General features: G+C 32.7%; 4 protein-coding genes and 1 pseudogene across 5 annotated transcripts; 2 read left to right on the forward strand and 3 right to left on the reverse strand.

Moving 5' to 3' along the window:
- Positions 1-288: 288 nt before the first annotated feature.
- LOC142529800 (uncharacterized) lies at positions 289-1,513 on the reverse strand. Its single transcript, XM_075635441.1, has 2 exons — positions 1,222-1,513; positions 289-615 (listed from the first exon to the last, which is right to left on the reverse strand). Exons 1-2 carry the CDS (start codon positions 1,339-1,341, stop codon positions 469-471), a joined length of 267 nt encoding a protein of 88 aa, XP_075491556.1. The 5' UTR covers positions 1,342-1,513; the 3' UTR covers positions 289-468.
- Positions 1,514-1,913: 400 nt separating this feature from the next.
- On the reverse strand, positions 1,914-4,932 carry LOC142529784 (uncharacterized). Of its 2 annotated transcripts, none has more exons than XM_075635422.1 (9): positions 4,808-4,932; positions 4,545-4,664; positions 4,266-4,441; positions 3,953-4,020; positions 3,750-3,851; positions 3,485-3,640; positions 3,226-3,345; positions 2,339-2,468; positions 1,914-2,262 (listed from the first exon to the last, which is right to left on the reverse strand). In XM_075635422.1, exons 2-9 carry the CDS (start codon positions 4,640-4,642, stop codon positions 2,153-2,155), a joined length of 960 nt encoding a protein of 319 aa, XP_075491537.1. In that variant the 5' UTR covers positions 4,643-4,664; positions 4,808-4,932; the 3' UTR covers positions 1,914-2,152. The 2 variants fall into 2 exon arrangements, with proteins under 2 accessions (XP_075491537.1, XP_075491538.1); XM_075635423.1 differs by having other exon boundaries at positions 4,773-4,923.
- Positions 4,933-9,223: 4,291 nt separating this feature from the next.
- Positions 9,224-9,619, forward strand: LOC142528514 (auxin-responsive protein SAUR22-like). Its single transcript, XM_075633565.1, has one exon. The coding sequence runs from the start codon at positions 9,224-9,226 to the stop codon at positions 9,617-9,619; it is 396 nt and encodes a 131-aa protein (XP_075489680.1).
- Positions 9,620-16,743: 7,124 nt separating this feature from the next.
- LOC142529879 (caffeoylshikimate esterase-like) lies at positions 16,744-19,398 on the forward strand. Its single transcript, XM_075635567.1, has 8 exons — positions 16,744-16,916; positions 17,028-17,060; positions 17,167-17,293; positions 17,397-17,543; positions 18,312-18,442; positions 18,628-18,765; positions 18,835-18,933; positions 19,049-19,398. Exons 1-8 carry the CDS (start codon positions 16,914-16,916, stop codon positions 19,334-19,336), a joined length of 966 nt encoding a protein of 321 aa, XP_075491682.1. The 5' UTR covers positions 16,744-16,913; the 3' UTR covers positions 19,337-19,398.
- A 152-nt stretch (positions 19,399-19,550) lies between these two features.
- LOC142528515 (beta-fructofuranosidase, insoluble isoenzyme 1-like) lies at positions 19,551-22,246 on the reverse strand (annotated as a pseudogene).
- Between the last annotated feature and the right edge of the window lie 37 nt (positions 22,247-22,283).

The raw sequence follows: 22,283 nt of genomic DNA on the forward strand, positions 1-22,283 counted from the left end.
AATTTGAGCTTTAATTTGATCAAATTTGAAGTAAATTGTTGCACCATCTTGGATCGATCTTTAGACATTAATAATTTTTCTATGCACGTATGTTCTTCACGTTCATAAGTTATTTTTTTAAAAAAATTATATTATTTAGATTAATATTTTATTCTTAAAGCTTTAATGGATTATATGTACTACTAACTAATATCATAAAAATTAAAAAGTATCATTTTAAAGGCTAGAATTTCATTATAAAGGCTAGAATTTGATGGATTATCAAGCAATGCAACATTTCGAGACGAATTTGATTTGTGAGGTTCATTGTAAAATAACACTGACAAAATTTTCAATAATAAAAATAATCTTGACTCCGTTCGTAGAAAGTACATCTCAAAATACAAAAAAAAAAAAAATTAAAAAAAGTTGATAAAAAAGAAAATCCAAAGTCGCATAAAATATAATATAAAGCTTGTCAAAAATGGATCATTTTTCTCTGAGTTTCTTGGCTATGGCAAACACAGCTCCAACCACAACCACGACGATGCCCGAAACGATTATTGAAGTTTTAAAACTTTGCATTGCATCCTTATTTTCTTGTTCTGTTGCCTTTTTCGTCCCTTCAATTTGTTCCTACACACAAATATGGTGCTATGTATCATCATATGCAAATTGAAGAAAAAGAACATGTCATGAAGAGGATGATTGATGGTAACAAAGAGCAGCTGTTCCTCTGAAATAAAAAGAACTAAACATTTTTGTATAATTTGTTTTAAAAAATATATACATCAACGCTCCAGCCTAAATAAATTGAATTGCTTCGTATACAAATTCTAAGGTTATATTTGGATAGATGAATTTGAAATTAATAGATTCCGATTAAAGTTTTATTGTTAAAATTGAACAATAGATAAAATCTTAAATTCATATCTAACTTATTTAAAGTTACACATAATAGAATGAATTTTAAATGTTTCCATTATTGGGTGAAGTTGAAATCCATCATCATTAACAAGAAATAATATATAAACATGCAAGGGGTGGATTTGAAGATAATGATCTTGATTCTCTAAAATTAAAAAATACACTGAAATAGTTGGATTTGAAATCTATCAATCCAAATATAACATAAAATATGCTGAAATTTGCCGTCGTGAATGTTTTCATAAATCTGGAGATATTATGCTGACTTCAAATTCGAAGTCACATAAAATATAAATTCCTAATACTCGCATATACCTGGATTTTTTTAGAGGCAGCGACGTCTGATGAAATGGGATCAACTTGAAAATTTTTATCCAGACCTGGGTTCAGTTCTCTCTGCACATCAGCAGCTGGAAATCCCTCCGAGTTTGCCATTATGTGTCGATAATTGGACAAAACCTGTTTTGATTCTTAAAAGGTTTTCCTTTTCAATTTCGAGTTATGTTTTGTTAATGTAATTTTGTAAGAGAGGACAACAAATATTGAGTTGGATTGGATGTTTAAAAGAAGTTACAAATGCCAATACATCCAAGAAAAGGCTTCCTTTAAGGAGGATCGTAACTACTTTCTAGCTCTTTGGTTTTTAACTGCCCGAGAAAATTGTTGGCCTAACTAACAATAAATTGATTGGCCTAACAAACCGATCCTACGACTGTGTGTCATTAATGCCAACACAAATGAATCTCGTAAATATTTCTTGCCATGTCACACCATGCTAGTCGGCCAATGTAGTTTGCACTAAGCCATTGTTAAGGTTCTGAAGAATCATAGAAGAAAGAATTTCTTTCTGATCTTTTTTTAAGGATAACATTTTATTTTCAATTGTAGTACCAAGTTCACTTGTCTTGAATCGTCTCAAATATAAAACTATTGATTGCTTCATCTTTCGCGAGCTCGATTTTTTTGAGACAAACGATTAGGACGGGAGATAGGATGTTAAAGATTCATAGAGCGCAAATCCTCGTATATTTCTTGATACCGAGAACTCCGAATGATAATCAAAACTTGATCAAATCTCGACTGTATTTAATCTTAGCTTGTTTCTTCGACCTAGACTAAAATCACTTTTAAAGCTCTTATCTGAAGGTTGTAAATATGCGGTTATGTACAAAAAAGATTACATTATTGAGAGCTCTAAGAATACTTCGATGTGACAATATGCAAATTAGGTAACTATATCGACCACCTATTCCAAGCCATGGATAGTTTTAACATTGTCTGTTCCAGAAACCTGTTCATCTTCTGATAATGGAATTGTCTTCCACACTGTCAACTTTACAGGAGTGTCTCTGTTTCCTACAAGAAATTACTTGCATCATTTATCCCCTATCCACCTTGAATTTTTTTATAGTTCGTCACATTTGAGTCGTACCTTCAGTCGCACTGTGCCTCTCAGTGCAGATCGCTGCATAATGAGAACCAGCCAACTCCAAGAGCAAAAATTGCCAATGGCTTGTATGGTTGGAGGGGTCATCAATAGAATTCACGACTATTTCAGAAGCCTGAGAGGAATTGTGAGATGTTGTGAACAATTTATCGAAAGTAAATAAATAGATAAACCACCAATCATGATCGATGAAGTATTCTGGAAGAATCAACATGATAAAGATTTGCAGCAATAAAAACACATCCACAGCAAAATGAATCAGATAATTTTCTCAAACTTATTCAACAAAGCTGACTAGCAATCTTTTTGTCTTTCCTTACTCCTCTTAGTTTGCTTTCCCTGTTTTTCTTCCATCTTATGTTTCCCTTGAAATCAAAAGAATAATGAAAGGGTACCTACGATTGCATGTGTGTTGGCAAACAATATCTAAAATGTAGGACACAGATCAAAATGAAGACCAAGCATTCCGAAATCTCAAGCAACTGTCACATATTATTGATCTATTCACTTTAAAACATAAGTTTTATGAATTTTCTAATTCTAATTATGTACAAATTGATAATATTAACATGATCTGGAAATATCTTACATACGAACTAGAGAACTTGTGAAGATTTGAATCGTGCTTGGTATGTAATGAGTAATGCTAAGTTGGAATTTGGTGAATTTCAACATGAAAATAACAGTTGCAGAAAGATGTTTTTTTCCTGTAAAAAAGCCATGTTAATAAATTGTGCACTATTCTTACAAAGATATTTTATCCACTAAACAGAAATAGCCGGTCAAACAATAAGATGCATCGACCTTCAACACTAAGGAGATTACAAAAAAGAGATTGTATTTTGGGAACCAATGAGAATTTCCTGTCATACCTCAGATTTTAAATCCTTCAGTCTATGAACGGTTTCACCAGTTACACCATTAAAGCGAATGGTGAACGTTTTGAAAGGTGCGCCAGAAAAACCCCTCCCTAATGCTTTGACATATGCCTCCTGAAATCAACAAGTCTCAGTGAAATATCACCAACCGGAGAATGGGCATTTCGCATAAATTTTCTGGTTTGATTTCGTAAGGACTAGAAACATATACTTAGTTAGATGACATGAGGCTCAATCTAATTGTCAGTAAGACCTTGAGTGTCCACAGCTTGATAAACTCCTGGCGCTGGACTTCCGGGTCAGTAAGAGTGGCTAAAAATTGAACTTCATGTTCTGAGAAATATCTCTTAGCAAAAGACAAAATACTATGCTTGATACTCCGGTGCTTTTCTTCCACATCAATACCAATCTATACTTGAAAATCAAAACACAAATGTGTTTCAGCTGACTTAGCAGCAGTGATGAAAAATAAAATCAAGTGCATGAATCTCGACAACAAAAATGATATAGTGACCTACTTGAGAATTGATGGTCACTCCACAAGCTACCAAAGACGACGTGTGTGAGATATTGAAATGCACCGGAGGTGGCTGACAGTCATCGCTAAAACCCCAATCTACCTGCCAATATATAGCCCCAAGTGGTTGTGAGGAAAGCTTTGCAGCATGATGATACTAGAAAATTAAAGATTATTAAAATCATATAAAATAAACAGTCTAACCTCGGGCTTTCCGTAAGAGTTTTTTTGGAATTTCAGTGATTGGGGACCAACTTGTGAATTCATCTGATCTACAAAAAAACCAATCTAATCAGGAATGCCATAAGTTATATCAATAAAAGAAGAAATATATTCTTCCAGCAAAAATAAGGTCTTTTCTACACAGGGGAGTGCAGGCTGGACCCAGGATTTGGGGAAGGAGAGCAAAAACTCTTCGATCGCAAAACCACATTTTGCATAAGTATAAAGAAAAAAATACTCGAACATTTAAACTAAAACAAGACTTTCAACATTGGGATGGAAAATTAGAACATACATCTGGCTATAGTAGTCCGAACCAAGGCACGCGATAACAGCGCACTCTTCCTCAGCTCATCTCCTTTCATTCCCAACACGGTCTTCTTCTCACATGGAGATAGAATATCCCAATACTGACTTAACAATGATTCACTCCTCACTTCACAAGGTTTCACATACCATAAATGAGTCTCCCTAATCATCCAAGCAAGGCAAGCAACAAGCAAACAAATTCAACATTTACCAACAATACATTTTTCATAAAGAACGTATGAAAATTAATTAAAGAGGGAATCACATTGGAGAAGGGAGCTGAATTGGAGTCAAAGGGGGAGGAGAGCGAAAGAATTTCCGTTCGAAGCAATGTAAATTCATTCCGGGAATCCTTCTTCGCATGAGAAGAATAGCAAACAGGGTACTGCGAGCGATTTAACAAGAAACTCGAATTTAATCATTAAATCGCAGAAATTGGTTAATCAATAAACAATGCTTACGGTGAAATTAGATTCACGCGCTAAGCTGACACCTTAACGGAAACGGCGGCCGAGATGAATTTCATACCTTGAACGGAAGGTGCTCCAAAACGCCGATAGTCACGGCGTGCGTATGTAGAAGAAGAAAGCCGGCAAACGCACAAAACGGCAACCACAGCCGGCTAATCTCCTCATTGATATATTAATTTCGACTTCTTCATGTATTCTATATATTTTATTATTTCTTATTTAAATTTTTTTCCCAAAAATTTTACTAATTTCTTGATTTTTATAAAAAAAAATTAAAAATACAATGACAATTTTATGAGACGAATCTCTTGCACTTTTCGACTCATAAAAATTATTATTTTTATGCAAAAAATATTACTTTTATCTATAAATATTAATCGATCAACTTCCGTGAGATCGTTGCACAATAGATTTACTCTTACGTTAATTATATTGATATTGGAGATGCAGTCTCTGCGACAGGTGCTGCAGTCGTTACAAGGTAAGTAATTTAATTGCTCAACAACGAAATCAATTATTAACAGAGATAATCTAACTGGAATGCTTTTGATCGAACCTAAAGTAAATCATCTCAAAATGATCTGCAAAATTATGAACAATAAGTTTTTTTTAATCGAAATGGAAAACTTGTAAGTGAGAAAATATAATGAAGTTAAAATATATAGTATTTAACACAACTTATTAATCTAATTTTTTTTACGACATCGGAAGACTCATAACCCATAGCCGTTATTCTTCGGTACGACCGGAAACAATCCAATTGCGGACTGGCTTTAAGTTGAAAACTTTGAGCAATAATAATATATCAAATTGGTCCTTTAATTTTCCTAAGCATCGTCTCAAGTTGGAGAGGGGATAGTAAGTTGCCCGATCAATTTGTGCTACATCGAGCCTAAAATCAGAATATACCGATTGATGCAGGTTTTGTATACTCCATGTTAGAATCATAATTTAAATCTCAGATATATCTTATGTTTTTTATATATTCTTTAGCAAAAATATACATGAAAATTAAATTATTTTAGTAACATATATAATCTATTTATGTACATCCGTATTATCAACAAATAATTAAAAACATAGAAATGGTCAAATAAAATTTGATTTCTGGGTTTATTTTACGACATCGGAACACAAAGTCGTTTGTCTTCGTTACACATTAGATAAACTTTCGAGCTAACGTAATAGTCTGTAAGTCACACAAATCAAGTAAATCATATTGTACAAGCCCGGTATTACATTCGAAAATGTATCGGTCACTTGCTCAAGTCAAACACTGCTTCAATGCTTGATTTCTAATTTCCTCATCCAATTATGTTTTGAAATAATAATAATAATGATTGGCCATAATTTTTTTTTAAAAAAAAAATTAAAATAACCAAGTCAGTCAACCATACTATACATATTCAATTAAAATATTAAAAATTAAATAATGGGTTTTTACTATATAAAAAAAAACCAATAATGATGATTGAAAATATTCTACCAATTGGTTTTGAATATAAAAATTTCTGAATTCTTCCAATTTGGAAGTTTCTGCAATCAAATTTATCGGAGAATATCCGTGTTTCAAGTACATTATAAGGTCCTGAAAAATTCTCATTTTGAATTTATTTTTAATGTCCTCGATAATTTGAGTTTCATTTTTTTTTTTTTTTGAGTATTGCAATTTAAGTTTCATTTTTCTTATAAATGTATATGGTTATATATTAATCAAATTTGATTGATTTATTTTCTTTATAAAAAATTATGTAAGTTAGTATGTTCAATTTTAGATCATTCAAATCATATATAATCTATTTTTACTTATCCAATTTTATACCTCCGGCGTTTCAAGTTGATTTTTTTTTTAAAAAAATGATTATAGTCAAATAATTTTGCTATAGAAAGTATATTAATTTGAAATTTATTAATTTCTTATGATTTATGTACAAGTGAATTACAAAATATGTAACAAAAATAACAATAAAATCTATATAGATTAAATAATGTCGAGACCGTGAAGTTTTATTAATTTAGTGATGCATTAATTAATCGAAAAATTAATAACTTATCATTTTATATAATTTTTTTTATTCAGCTAACTTAAATTGAATTGCATAAAAATTCATCGTGTTACATCAACGTATGCATCATATTCTTTGAATTAGTATAAATAAAAATTATTTTTACATTTATATTTATAAAAATAAGTATATTATATTTTTTATTAATTCAATAATATTTATTGTACTTAATAATAAAATATGATTTACTGTATAAACAGAACAACAATATAATTAAATATCATGAAAAAACAAACAATAATATAATCATATTTTACCAAAATTTCATATTTATGTATGTAATTTTAGAAAATTATTAATTTATGACATTGAAGGGAGTATAATTTTATACATGAGTCTTCCAGATAATTATTATTTATTAATTTATGGAAATTATTAATTTGACACACTAACTCAAGTCGAGATCGAGAAAAAAAAATATTATTTTTAAATATTATTAATTTATCAAATATCAATTTATGAATTTTTTACTATATATATTTTTTTCTATTAAACAAGTTGCTTATAATCATGCCAAAGTCTTCCACGTATGGGCTTGTTGATTTTTTTGGCACGACTTTGGTTTTCACTAATTTCCATTCTAACAAAAGGAAACAACTTTCAAGAAATTATATTTGACATTTAATTATTTATATTTCGATATTTATATCTCATCGATCCACTTCAGAGCATAAGGGCAGACTCAGAAATTTGATTTGTATTTGTATGAGACAACTCATTTATTTTTTTGGGGAAAAAAATTAATTATAAGATTTCAATTTATTAAATTTTGATAAAAACTTTTGTGAGACGGTCTCACATGTCTTATTTTGTGAGACAAATATCTTATTTGGGTCATCAATGAAAAATATTACTTTTTATGCTAAGAATATTACTTTTTATTGTGAATATCAGTATGATTGACATGTCTCACAGATAAAAATTCGTCACACCGTCTTACAAAGACATACTCATTAATTTGTAACCAAAGATTCTTCTCATAAATTATCTTGGATGGGACTCACCAAAACCAACCATCGGGAGTTGCTTTTATCGACAATTTCAAGTCCTAAAAGGTCATTTTCGTTATCATTTCCAATTCTATCTTTGAACCACAAGGCCAGCATTTGCCGTCTTTGTTTACTTTCATTTCCACCATTTATGCAAATAAACCATTTCAAACGACAAACTAGAATTTTTTTGTTTTTTATCTGTTATATTGGGAATTTCGAAATTTTAGTATTTATTTAAGAACAAGAAATTCCAATCAATCTCGTTTGACCAAATCCAATCATCCAAAGAAATATATATATATAAAAGTACACTTCTTAAACATAATCTGTTTGTATAAACATTTTATTTTAATATCAATTATATCCTACTTATTAAATTTTAATTTTTTTATACATATATGAAAGAAAATCACTAAATAGATATAGCAAATTAATTCAATCATATTTCGATTTATGTCCAAAATTAATTAGAGGAACTAACAACCTTCAACAAATCATTGATTACACTTTACGAGACACAATATATAAAATTCAGCCGTCTATTGCACGTAATTAAAAATGTGCTCCCCTCAACCATTTAAGGTGGTTGATGAGGGTTTTATTCCAAGTTGAGAGGTTAATTAAATACTCAAATTAAGAATTGATTTGCTAGACTTTTGGTTAACAATCCAGTTGAATACTAAAATCAGGTTGTGTTTTTGTATAGAAAGATTTTACATAATTAGGTTTGGCAAAAATTTGTGTGCGACGGTCTCACGGGTCTTATTTTGTGAGACAAATCTCTTATTTGGGTCACCCATGAAAAATTATTACAATTTTATGCTAAGAGTATTACTTTTAATTGTGAATATCGGTAGGGTTGGCCCGTCTCACTGATAAAGATTCGTGATACTGTTTCACAAGAGACCTACCCACTGGTTAATTTATGAATTAAGATAATCATTATTAAGGTAATGTTTGAGGCAGTGAAAGGAGATACAAATTGTAAATTCGATAAAGATATATAATTATGATTAACATTAAACTCGTACAAAAATATTATACATGATTGAGTGATTTGGAGATAAATTAAGGGGACACTATTATGTTTATTACTATTATTATTCAACGTCAATATATGAAAATTCAAAAAAAATATATATAAAAAAGAATTTGAATTCAATTTAAGGCTACAGTATAATTTGATTCCAACAGCTAGATAGTTGTTTCCGGTTGTTGAAAAATATGTTCGGACAATGAACTATGGAAATCATTAGCTCCCGTGACCTATTTCAAAAGTCAGAAGTTGTCCCTCTTGCCGCCTCGCTATAAAACTATCCCCCAATGCAACAAAACTATTCCCATTATCCTACAATACAGAGCCTCAAACCATTGTTCTCTCCGTCTCAAAAAATGTTGGGCAAAAAACTTGGATCGATGAAGAGACTAGCCAAGAAAGTTAGATCATTCCGCAATGCCGGCGAACCCGAATCATCGCATTCCGAGTGTCTCCTAAGATATAATGTCGACGGAGGATCATCCCCTACCGCCACCATGAGTCCCTCTACCACCGGAACTTTTGCCGTGTACGTAGGCGAAGATAGGCAAAGATTCATGGTGCCGACCAGCTATCTCAACCACCCTTTGTTCAAAATGATGTTAGAGAAGGCATACAACGAGTTCGGGTTCGACCAGAGAAACGGCCTAGTGGTACCATGTAGTGTCGCTGCATTCCGAGAAGTGATGAGCGTTGTGGGGTGCTGCAATGGGAAGGTTCGATCTCGGAGAGTTGGTCGAAGAGTTCATCTAGGAACACATACAGATGATCGTTGAAACTCGAATTTTTAGAAACAAAACACGCGATATAGTCAAGTTTCTAAACAAAATTTTGAAAGCGTCACCAAGTTGGATCCGCCTTTGGTGTGGAATAGGATTTTACGTGATCGATCCATTGTTTCTTAGAAATGTAAATTTATTAGCTGGAAATAGGATGAGATCATGTCTGACTTTAAAGATAATATTGGAACAAATATTTGATGAACACACATATGATATACATAAATTATCATGATATACATAGGTAAAGTTTAATATTTCTATGATCTTATATTCTTATTATGTGGTCATTACGCATCTTTTGCCAATATTTTTTGATTTAGAAGACTTTGACCAAAATGGCTAAAAGTTATGATAAACAAATATTTAGTAAATTTCATATTAAAGTTCACTAAATTAGTTACATTAATCTGAATGCAAATTATTCAAAGTCGTGCTTATGATTTGATTTGTGGAAAGATTTTAAAAATGAATTTGAAAAATTATCTGAATGTTGACATTTCAAAATCATTACAATTATTATTACATCTGCATAAATTAACAAAAATGCACTTGAATTCAAGGGCGGAGCTAAACATTATATTTAGAGAGGGGAATTTTTTATTATTATTTTTTTTCAAAATAGCAATATTTTTTTTATTACAACACACGTGGGAGATTTGAACTCGGAGAGCCAGCTAATCTGAGAGGGGATGAGACAGCCCAGTGGTCTCTTCAAAATAGCAATTTAAGTAAGAGGTGTAAAGAAAATATAGTACACATTTTGATTGGAATTCAAATACACATTTTGATTGGATTTCAAATACATCTCTTTATTATATACATATTGTTCATGAAAATGTAACAGCACTTTCTAATTTGTGATATATTTAAAATATATCTTTCTTGATAGATGTTATTTCAAATCAATTATTCATATATTTTCTCTAGAGTAGGTCTCTTGTGAGACGATCTCACAAATATTTATCTGTCTCACAAAATATGACTTGTGTGACCATCTCACACAAGTTTTTGTTTTTTCTCTAATCAAATCATCCCCTCTTAATCAAATCGTTTAATTCAAATGCAACCAAATTTTTTTACAAACTTCAAGCAAAATTTTAATATCAGTCCTGCAACAACTGTTTTAACAATCAGGAGACAAAAATAGGTCTAAGACTAAACTGGATATTCATGTATAAACAACAACAAAACTACTAAAAAGAGACAAAATGAGAGGCCAGCCATATTTGTTTTTTATCAAGTAGAAATAATAGTTGTCCGAAAAGGTGCATCCCCCAAGTAATACATAAATGGGCTAAGGGAACACCTCGAAAAAAAAAAAAAAAAAAAAAAAAAAAAAAACTATCTTTTATACACAGAAGGAAGTTCAACACTGCCTTAGCCTCAAAATCCATCCTCCAAATCAATCCGTTTCATTTCATCTACAAATTCCCGCATTTGCTCCCTCACAGCCAATGGAGTCTTTTAATCCAATAGCCTCATCCAGTTTGCTGGAATTATTGGCAACGGGGTCCTCGAAGACGGATAAAACTGCAGTTCGGATGTATCGAGATGTCAAGATCGAGGATGTATTAAGGAGCAGAGGGGGATGAGAGGTCAATGAACCTAGATTGAAGGGAAGGCAAGAATTTAAGGGATTTGAATCTTTCAGATTAGTCTTTACAAATGAGGTCTTGATTTTTAAGACATTTTAACTATTTTCTCGTGATCAAATTTCAAGTAAAATGGAATAAGAGTTAAAATAATATGGATCACAACCCACTTTTAAAGAATCCATTTCAATACATATGAAATGGTAGATTGTTATATTACGTTTATAAAACCTCACTAATCAGTTACAGTTCTGATGTGGTTGTTTAAGACATGATAAGAGTATTCCATGTTTGTGTTTGATAAAGGACAAATTCGAACTACACTAGTCTTGTTTTCGGTTCCAGTTTTAATAATCAGTGTATCATCCAGTTTCTAACAGGTTTCTAATCTAAACCAGATATCATGGATAGTAGACTACCACTAATTCCATAATCACTTACCAATATGATTGCTACTAACCACTGGATCAAGAATCGAGCTGCAGTCAATGAGTGTCGTAACTGCATAATTTTCCCATTGATAATCAGGAATCTCCCTTAAGGAATGACAAGCACTTAATCCAGCTGCTGATAAGAGTCCACATAATTTGATTTCTCTATCCTCACGTTTCTGCAAAAGAGTTACAGATAATATAATTATAATGCAAGAAACTGGAAGGAACGTCCCACCAAAATTTTGTTAACTCAACTTTCATTCGAAAAATACATGAGCTAACCATAGATGAGTAGATCAACACAAAAATGAACCCACACTGCAACTTCATTGAAATCAGAAAGATAGCATTCTGTCAAGCATTTTTTAGGCGTGAATGAGAAAGGGAAGTATCACTTCCCCAAACGGTAACGAAGTGAACTGAGGGAGTATAAACTTTGGGAAGCTTTACTGAATCCATGGAATATAAATAAAATAAAGCATCCTCTTCTTCTCCTCTATCACTGTATCATTGCAACTTCTGTTTTTGTCTCCACCTAAAACCATCAAGGAAACAAATTGATCTTGTAAAAAAAATTCATGTAATCATGCCAACAAAGTGACAAACACGACCACCTCTTGCTTCCAATCTTGACTTAATCACACAACTATGTTCAGAGGTAAAACTATCCTTAATCAAATTGTTGATGACATTAGTGTTAGACCATTGAAATTAGTATATATACAATGAAATGGAAAAATAATTACAGCTGTAACAAACTATAATTAACTATCACTAATCTAATAATCAGATGTAAGTTTAGATCATTAGGATGAGTCAATATCATCCTTCTAAAACAACTAAAACTTCAATGAAAAAAAGTACTATAAATTTATTTCATTTGGATAATTGGATTGATGGATTTCAACTTCGTATACTTCAAATGTATTTTTTTTATTTAGATAAGTAAGACCATAAAATTCAAATCAACTTCTCACATGTTTATGTAGTATTTCATATTAATGTACTTCAAGTTCACCCAATAATAGCGTTATTCGAAATATATTTTACTTTGTCTTTTTAATGTATAAATAATTAACTTATCTATTATTTCATTGTAAACTAGGCATGCTTAACGGACCTGTTCGGGCCAGAACCGTCCGGAACCGGTCCGATAAGCCCAGAACCGGATCCGGTATGTGAGAACCGGACCCGAAACCATGTACAATCCATTAACTTGTGGTTTGAACAGGTTCAGCATTTTCTCAACCGATTCAACCCGTTCCGGATCCGGTTCCGAACCGGTTCCGGGCCGAATCCGGAACCGACCCTGGAACCGGACCCATACCCGGTAACCGAATTTTTTTAAAAAAATAAATAAATAAAGGCCTTTTTGCCAAATGTGCCATTTTTTTTCATTTGGGGGCCAAACTTCAATTATTTTATTTTATTTTTTACCTTCAAAATCATCTATAAATACAAGTCATTTTTTATATTTCACATATCAATTTTCTCTCAACTTCTCATTTCTCTACAATCGATATATTTCTTTGATATCATTTCTCCAAATATATTCAATAATTGTGTTATAATTTTATCTATAATCCGTATTATTTTTATTGTTATTTATTTATTATTTCGCAATTTACTCAAATAAATAATTCTAATTTCAATGGCATCATTTTCAAACCGTCGTGGTGGTGGTGGCGAATACGCTCCCGACTTTGGTGAACATTTTGGACTACATCCCCGACTTTGATGAAGTCGAACCTGGCCACGAGGATGAAGAAGCCATTGAACTCCCCAACAAAGATGTAGGGACGCCATCGTCTACTCGAGCAAGCAACACAATGTCAACGAACACGACGACTGCCCGTGCAAAGCGAAGCAAAGTTTGGGATCACTTTGATATTGAACAACAAGGCACGAATAACTCTTTTGCCGTTTGTAAAATTTGCAAAACGCGGTATTCTTACAAAACGGGTGGTGGTTCCGGTGGTACCGGTACTTTGAAAAAACATTTAGTTAAGGTACATAAACTTGACCCTGATACGCTACAATCATTCGGTAGGGAACCAATACAACAACAAATTAATCCTTTTAGTGGTAAAGCTTTTGCAATTACAAAAGAAATTTCTCGGAAAGCCATCGTAAAATTTGTTACCACATGTTGTCAACCTTTTATAATAGCTGAACAAGAAGGTTTTGTTGAATTTACTATTACTATTCAACCTGGTTTTCACAATATTTCTAGGCACATACTTAAGAAATATTGTTTTGATATTTACAAATAATATAAAGAAACATTAAAATCACATCTTTCAAATATTTCTTGTAGAGTTAGTTTAACAACTGATATTTGGACTAATTTAAAATATGAATCATATCTTGTTGTTACATGTCATTGGATTGACGAAACTTGGACTATGCAAAAAAGAATTTTAGCGCTAGATCGTTTAGAATCGTCTCACAACGCATACACTATAGCCAGATATATTTTAATTGTTGTTAAGAATTATGGCATACAAAATAAAATAATGTCGATAACGTTAGATAATGCGAGTGCCAATACTCTTGCAATTAAATATCTTAAAGATTCACTAAAACCAATTTTAGAAGGTAATTTGCTTCATGTTAGATGTGCGTGTCATATTATCAACTTATGTGTTAAATGTGCCTGTGATGAACAAATGTCCACTGTAATAGAAAAATTCAAATTATGTGAGAAATTATTACGTGAAAGAAGATATGAACGTGACTGAAAAATACTAGTCGAATCAACCGGAATTAAATTTAAAAAATTTCCTCTTCCTATTGAAACTAGATGGAATTCTTTATATCACTTGCTTCATATTTATTACGTTTTCAAGATTTAGTTACTCCATATTATAATAATATTACAACACAATCTTTAATGCTAACTGACGATAATTGAAATATTTTGAGTAAATGTGTTTCTTTGTTAGAAATTTTTAAAGAAGCAACCGAAAAATTTTCTGGCATTAACTACCATACTTCAACCATGTTTCTACCTTTGCTTTTCAATATGTTTTATAAATTTATTGAATATCGCGATGATTCTGTTATGCGTGATTTTGTTTCAAATATGGAAAACAAATTTTTAAAATATTGGGAAACTATCCCAATTGTGCATCGTTTAGCAACATTACTTGATCCTACTCAAAATCAAGGAGGATTACACGTGTTTTTGAATATTATGCTAAATTTCTTGAGAAGAATGTTGACGATCAAAAGAAGTCAATCATGCATTCTCTCCAAGAATTGTTTGATTTGTATGCTAGTGAACAATGTGATGAACCGAGTACGCAGTCGGAGGAGATGCCGACATATAAGAGCAAAAGTGGAGCACTGAACTTTTTTCAAAGTTTGAAACGACAAAAGTTCAAAGGAAAAAATCGGTGACAACAACCAATTACAATGAGATTCAAATTTATCTAAGTCAATATATTGAGACTACGGATAATTTCGATGTTCTTGATTGGTGGAAAGCAAATTCTAAACTTTATCCAGTGTTATATGCAATTGCAAGAGATGTCCTACCCATTCAAAGTTCAAGTGTTGCTTCCGAATCAGCATTTTCAGTATGTGGAAGGATCATTGGTGACCAAAGAACTAATTTAAAGCCAGAAACACTTTCCATGTTAACGTGTCTACAAGATTGGTTTGCAGCAGAAAAAAGAATAGGACCTCTGGTGCGATCGACGAATTCCAAAGCTCAAGTTCCGACGAAGATCCAGAATATTCCAAATATATTTTAATAAATCGTGATGAATTTTAGATGTTCAATTGTAAAAATAAATATTTAAGTTATTCTGTTAAATTTTTTTTTATGTAATCACAATTATTTGCAATCAAAATACTAAATAAAAAATTGTCCATTAATATTACTAATTTTAATTATATAGTAAAATATAATAAATTAGAGTTCGGAACCGGTTTAAATCGAACCGGAACCGGTTTAAATCGAACCGGAACCGGTTTATTAGAAGTCGAACCGGTCTTGGTTTGGATTGGTTCTAAGTTTTTCATCTTGGAACCGGAATCAGTTCGAAACCGGTTCCTAACCGATTCGGACCGGTTCCGAACTCACCGGATCGAGAACCAGTAGGAACCGGTCCGGTGGAACCGATAAGCATGCCTGTTGTAAAAAATAAAAATATAATCGAAATTCATAGATTTAAAATAATTCTCCCCAAACACAACATCAAGGTTACATTTGGATGAAGTTATTTGGAATTTAAGATTTCAATTTTATTTTTATTCTTAAATAAGTTAATTAAAAAAAACTCAAATCTATCTTCTACTTATTTACAATAAAAAAATAATATTTTTTATAATAGATCTAAATAAAAAATCTATTTTATTCATGAATCGTATCACGTGAATTTTTGTGAATGTTAACTTACTCTGTAATATTGTGTCAAAGAGAAAATAGCAATTGGTGTTTATAATTGTTGCTGATTTGGACCGAAGAGTTTAAAAGTTCGAGAAGGAAGAATTAAAATCGAAAATTAGAATAAAACACTTGCACGAAAAAAATGATGTTGAACCATCGATGTATTAAATCAACACATTTTGAAACTCTTTGATCATATTTTTTGACATCTTGTCGTTTTATCTGATATCGAATTTAAATCTCAGTATTATCCAAAGATATTTATGTCATTATATCACACTCGACAAAACAAATTCCACGTCATGATCGTCCAATTTAAAAGTAATTAGCCCATTTGCGTTTAATACCGAGTCGATGAAGGAAAGTCGGAGCCATAGAAGAACTAATTAACCCCACCAATATTCAAAAAGGATGAGTGTCCTTTCATAAATAGGCAATACAAATGAGGCAATCATGAACGAGTAATTTTGTATATGACAAAAATTTGTGTGAGACGGTCTCACGGGTAGTATTTTGTGAGACAGATATTTTATTTAAGTCATCCATGAAAAAATATTACTTTTTATGCTAAGAATATTACTTTTTGTTGTGAATATCGATAGAGTTGATCCGTCTCACAGATAAAGATTCGTGAGACCGTTCCAAAGAGAACTAGTCATGGTATAAATAGCTATCCACACATGACCAATTCTTGAATTCCAATCCCTTATCCCCTTTTCATATTCTATCCCACTAGTACACCACAAGAATATAAAATATAAGTCCCCCAATCATATTTTCTTGAAATACTATACCATACAAGGTTCTTGGTCAAATTCTTTGATCATCTTTTTTAACATCTTGTTCCAATAATCTATTTTAATCCAATGGTATGAATCTTAATTCCATTTGATCATCAAAACCCTTCATTGTTTTATGGATTTTATTTATTTAATCCGCCGGAAACGTCCCGTTTTGATTAAGATTGTTGTTTCTTGCAGGAGAATCAAATGGACAGATTCAAATATGAGGAGGTGAACGCTGTTGTTCATGTCTTTTTTTCAAGTTTACCACGCACACAGCTATTTTATGAATATATATATATAGCCTGACTCGGGTTTTTGTTTATATATTCGACAGGAATTTATCGTGAATTCGCGAGGAGCGAAGCTTTTCACGTGCAGATGGTTACCTGCAAACGAAGAGCCAAAAGCTCTGATTTTCTTGTGCCATGGATATGCCATGGAGTGCAGCATCTCGATGAGAGGTCACATATTATCTCAAAATTCTATATTATCTTATTTACTTCGATCGAAACGCAATTTAATCCGACTCAATCTGATCGATGGATTTTGATTTCATTCGAACAGGATGCGCCACCCGACTGGTGAAAGCGGGATACGAGGTTCATGGTATCGATTGCGAAGGCCATGGAAAGTCATCTGGTTTACTGGGATTAATCTCCAATTTCGACGATCTTGTTGATGATCTCTCCGAGCACTTCACAAATATCTCTGGTAATCATCTTGAGTGTATTTAAAAATAATGCCAAGTCATAAATTTTGATCGAAGATTGACTATCTCATTTTATCGGGATAGTTTGATCATTTCAAATATTATTCGATTCATATCTAAATTTATTTTCAAGACGAACACGTTCGGCTTCTAGACGAGTATCCTAGAAAAAAAAATCGAGTAGGTGGTCTCATGAATCTTTATCTGTGAAACGAGTCAACCCTACCGATATTCACAATAAAAAGTAATACTCTTAGCATAAAAATAATACTTTTTCATGAATAATCATCTGTCTCATAAAATACGATCCGTGAGATCGTTTCACACAAGTTTTTGTCAAAAGAATTATACATGTTGGAAACTATCATGTTCCAGTTGAGTTGTCATTGAAGTTCATTAAGACTTTAAAAGTATTTAATTAACTTAAACTGTCATTATTGGTGTCGTCGCAACAAAGGTATTATGATATGAGAAGCAGGAAAATATTAAAAGATTTAGCCAATCCCTTAATGTGTGGGGACCGGCGTGCGATTAGGATATGCTTATTTGACTAATAATTAGTTGTTAACTTTATTTTATTTACTTGAAGTTTATTAGTTATTTCACAAAACTATTTCGAGATAATTCCATGTGTTAATTTCCGATCTCCAATCTAATTCAATCCATACAAAAATATTAATTTTTTATGTCAAAAATATTGTTTTTAATATAAATATGGATCAGATCAACTCATCTATTTGATATATAAACATAAAATATTGTTTTGGCAGAAAGGAAAGAGAATAAAAAAAAGATGAGAATATTAATGGGAGAATCTATGGGAGGGGCCATGGTGCTACGTCTACACAGGAAGAAGCCTGAGTATTGGGATGGTGGCATCCTCATTGCTCCAATGTGTAAGGTGTGTCGTCATTTCACTGCACACAGTTACAAAATATCTATTATAACATACTTAAAAAAACAAACAATTTTTCGATCTCAAGAATTCAAAATTTAAGACGAGATCTTAAATTCAAAGTTCTCGAGCTTTTAAAAACCGTTTCATGCAAATCACAATGATTAAAATTCGATGATTGACGCATGCAGATTGCGGAAGAAATGAGGCCAAGCCCATTGGTTATCAAAGTATTGTCTTCGCTGGCCAGAGTAATCCCCAGTTGGAAAATCACCCCAACTCCAGACATTGTCGATGCTGCCTTCAGGGATCCCCAAGTAGTAAAAGAGGTAAATTTAAAACTACCCAATTAAATTTTATTTTAAAAAAATATATTTTTATATAAAATGTTTGAAAAGGTGAGATCCAACCCATACACGTACAAAGGCCGACCACGTCTACAAACTAGCTACCAACTATTTACAGTCAGTACGGATTTGGAGAAAAGACTTGATGAGGTGACTTCCTTTGTTCTTTAATTTTGAAATATTTTACGATACCCTTATTTATTTATTTATTATTTTAGAGTTGAGGGTTCTTTGGTTTTTTTTCCCTTGTATATCTTTGAAACAGGTTTCTATGTCATTCATTGTTCTACATGGAGAAGAAGATAAAGTGACGGATCCATCCGTGAGCAAGCTCTTGTACGAATCGGCCCGGTCTTCGGACAAGACATTCAAGTTGTACCCCGGCATGTGGCATTCTTTGTCCTACGGCGAATTGCCGGAGAATCTTGACATTGTATTCTCCGACATTGGCAAGTGGTTGGACGACAAGTTCTTTGCCCGCAGCAGCGCCCGATATGAGGAGGAACAGAAGCTTGCTAATGATCGTAACGCACTCGAGCTCAAACACGATTGAAATTAATTTGAACAATGATTATTAGTTGGATTTTTTTTATATATATAAAAAATTTATGTATCCATCTTGAGTCAGTGTGCGTTCCATTCAATCCTGAGTCATAACCATGAATGATAAAGGAAAATCAGAAAATTACCAAAGGCTGCTAAACAAAGAAAAAGCCTTTTGGTGAAGGGTAAAAAAGTATTTCAGAGAAATATTCAAGTTACTAATCAATTTTATAAGGAAGAATTTAAGAACATACTTTTTAGTTTAAATTTTTTAAAAATGACTCGTGGATGAATGTTGTATTTAGTGGAAAAACTTTACTATTTTAATACAAAATTTGTATCAAAATAGATTTCTACACTGGTCTTGCTTTATCAAACAATAAGTTCATCTCTCAGCGGTTCATACAGAGAGGTTTGCTCATGCTCCAGGCATTCAAGCTGTCGATTTTGACAAGTTCGGTGCCATTATTGAATATAAACAAGTGTGCGTTGTTGTATGTTGCCAGAGTTGGATAAACAGGTATCTTTCTTTTCATTACGAACGACATTCTTCGCCTGCTCCCTCCCCGTGTCCACTAGCGCTCGTGTCCAGAGCGAAGATAAGTCGAAAAAGCGCCATCGAAGATGTAATGCAAGTCTTCCCTCTAGCCCCAGAACTCTCCACCGCAGAAATATCGATCTGAAAGAAATAACAAAGATCAATGTATTACCGAAAAAAAGGAAAGGTTAAATATACCAACCAGTGTATTATATGAATATCTTCACACCAAACTCCTGAGGGAAATTTTATTTTCTGTCACGTCTACAAATCCTGCAAATGAAGGTCGGGAGCATTGACCCCGGTTTTCGACTTCGAAATAATGTCCATTAAGGTAGACCTATGCAAGATTATGGAAGAAAAAAGTTAGTGAGATGGTAGTGGAAAACTTGGTTGGTTGCACACAAGATTCTATAAGCATGAGGGTCTAATCTTGATGCATCTGAGCACAAGAGAACAAGATGCTTGTCTTGAGCCTTGAAAACTCGGAAGAAAACGGGTGTATACTCTTCTAAGTTCACAGAAGCGCCCAAGATGACGAGCCTGAATGGTCCTAACCAACCTTCAACAGTGGAATCCTTTTGACCACAAAGTATTTGTGCATCGTATCTGTTCCAGATTGGATCAAATGGCTCAGCCTTCTCCAAGCTATCGAATGAAAAGCTCATTTCAACATCAGCCAGCCATTTTCATCGAACCTATGCATGCAAAATTAGTCTAGATTGTTATTGAATGAAAGGCTTTTTCTTTTATCCTTTGCTTGGGGAAAAAGAGTACATGCGCGGCTGTTATTCCTTTGATTTCAACCATATGCCCTTTCACGAGTTCCTTGTTGCTCAATTTCACCATATTTCTTCTCAGAGTCTCGAGTTCTTCAACAGGCCATTGAAGCAATTGGGATCCATCACTATTGCACGAGGGATAAGCTGAAACCATAGTAGAAAAGAATGAGGTTCTTTTAATTACATATGAAAGCAAGAAATATGAGCTATTGCTTTTGATAGAGGTATGCATAATAATACCTGGATTCCGGCCAATCCTCCTTCATCGTTTTCAGTTGTATCCGACTCTTTAGCCCAACCCCACAAGATTCGTCGACTCTTGCTTGGGTAAAAAAACGATTTCGAGGCATAGAAGTTGCCATAAACTTACCTCAAACCGTTCCATCCATCGATCATGTTTTCATCCGGAATATACCTGTCCCTCTCGTGTCTTACGTACCCAGGGTATAATACTCGTATCTAGTAACATCAAGGCTCACCTTCATCACATGCTTAACATCTGGCCCCAGGGAAGAAGTATCCAATCCCGTTTTGGCCCGAAACCGAAACCGAAAAAAATCTGGGCATTCCCAGTTCCCTGTTCCTGCGGAAGTATTCAAGTCATGCTTTGCATTAACAAATGCATAAAGTCCCTACTCTTACACAAAAATCCCATCCCTCTACGCTCCTCCTGCCGCCTATAGATATCCTCCCAATCCCATCTTTGCGCAACCAAGCTGTCGTTGGGTCATAAAATGCTGCCTGGTTAAAAGACTCATATGCCACCACCAAAGGATTGTTATCGGGTTTGATCCATTCACTTAGATACGGTAGATTGCATGGCTCTACTCTTTTCCATGTCAAAGTTGAAGGAAAAAAACAGAGTATTCACCATTTGGATCTATTGTTGATTCATTGTGTCATCCACAAAGGCACATGGACAAATAAACATATGAATTCATTTGTGTAAATTAACCAAGAAATATAAAGATTTTATATGAAACTCACCCCTAAATGTACATAAATGTTCCCCGACATTCCGCTTTGACCAATATTTCACCACAAACTTTTCATATAATCCAAAAAAACATTTTCATAAAATATATCTTCGAAAATGTTGAAAATAATATTTTCTGACATAAGATGCACAAAATATTAACGCCGGTCTTGGTTTTAAGCATTTAATATGTACTTGACACATATGACGAGCTGTCATTTGAAATATATCTTTCCAATCATCTCCAAATCAAATCTTTTCCTCAAAATCCTTTACATCAATCCACACAACCTAAATAAATATAGTCAAACTTATCACAAAATTTAGTTATCTCATTATATCTTAATTTAATCATTATTCAAAGAATCAAACATAATTTGAATCTCTCCTCGTTATCATTAAAGGATTTATTTAAAAAAATACACATGGCACTACTTTATTAGAGCACACCTTTCACAAATTATTTTAATTAAAAGTCGATGTATCACTTGACTTTTTAAAATTATGAAAGTCTATTTTGAATATCACTGGACTTATATACAATATTCAAAAGTCTTGATTGAATACCTTTGTATTTTTAAAATTTACAAAAATCATTACATTTCTCATACCGAAGACACCCATTAAAGATTTTGAGGAGAATTTAAAATGCTATTTAAAG

The sequence above is a fragment of the Primulina tabacum genome, chromosome 16 (genome assembly GCF_025594145.1).
Source record: "Primulina tabacum isolate GXHZ01 chromosome 16, ASM2559414v2, whole genome shotgun sequence".
In the NCBI taxonomy this organism is placed as follows: domain Eukaryota; kingdom Viridiplantae; phylum Streptophyta; class Magnoliopsida; order Lamiales; family Gesneriaceae; genus Primulina; species Primulina tabacum.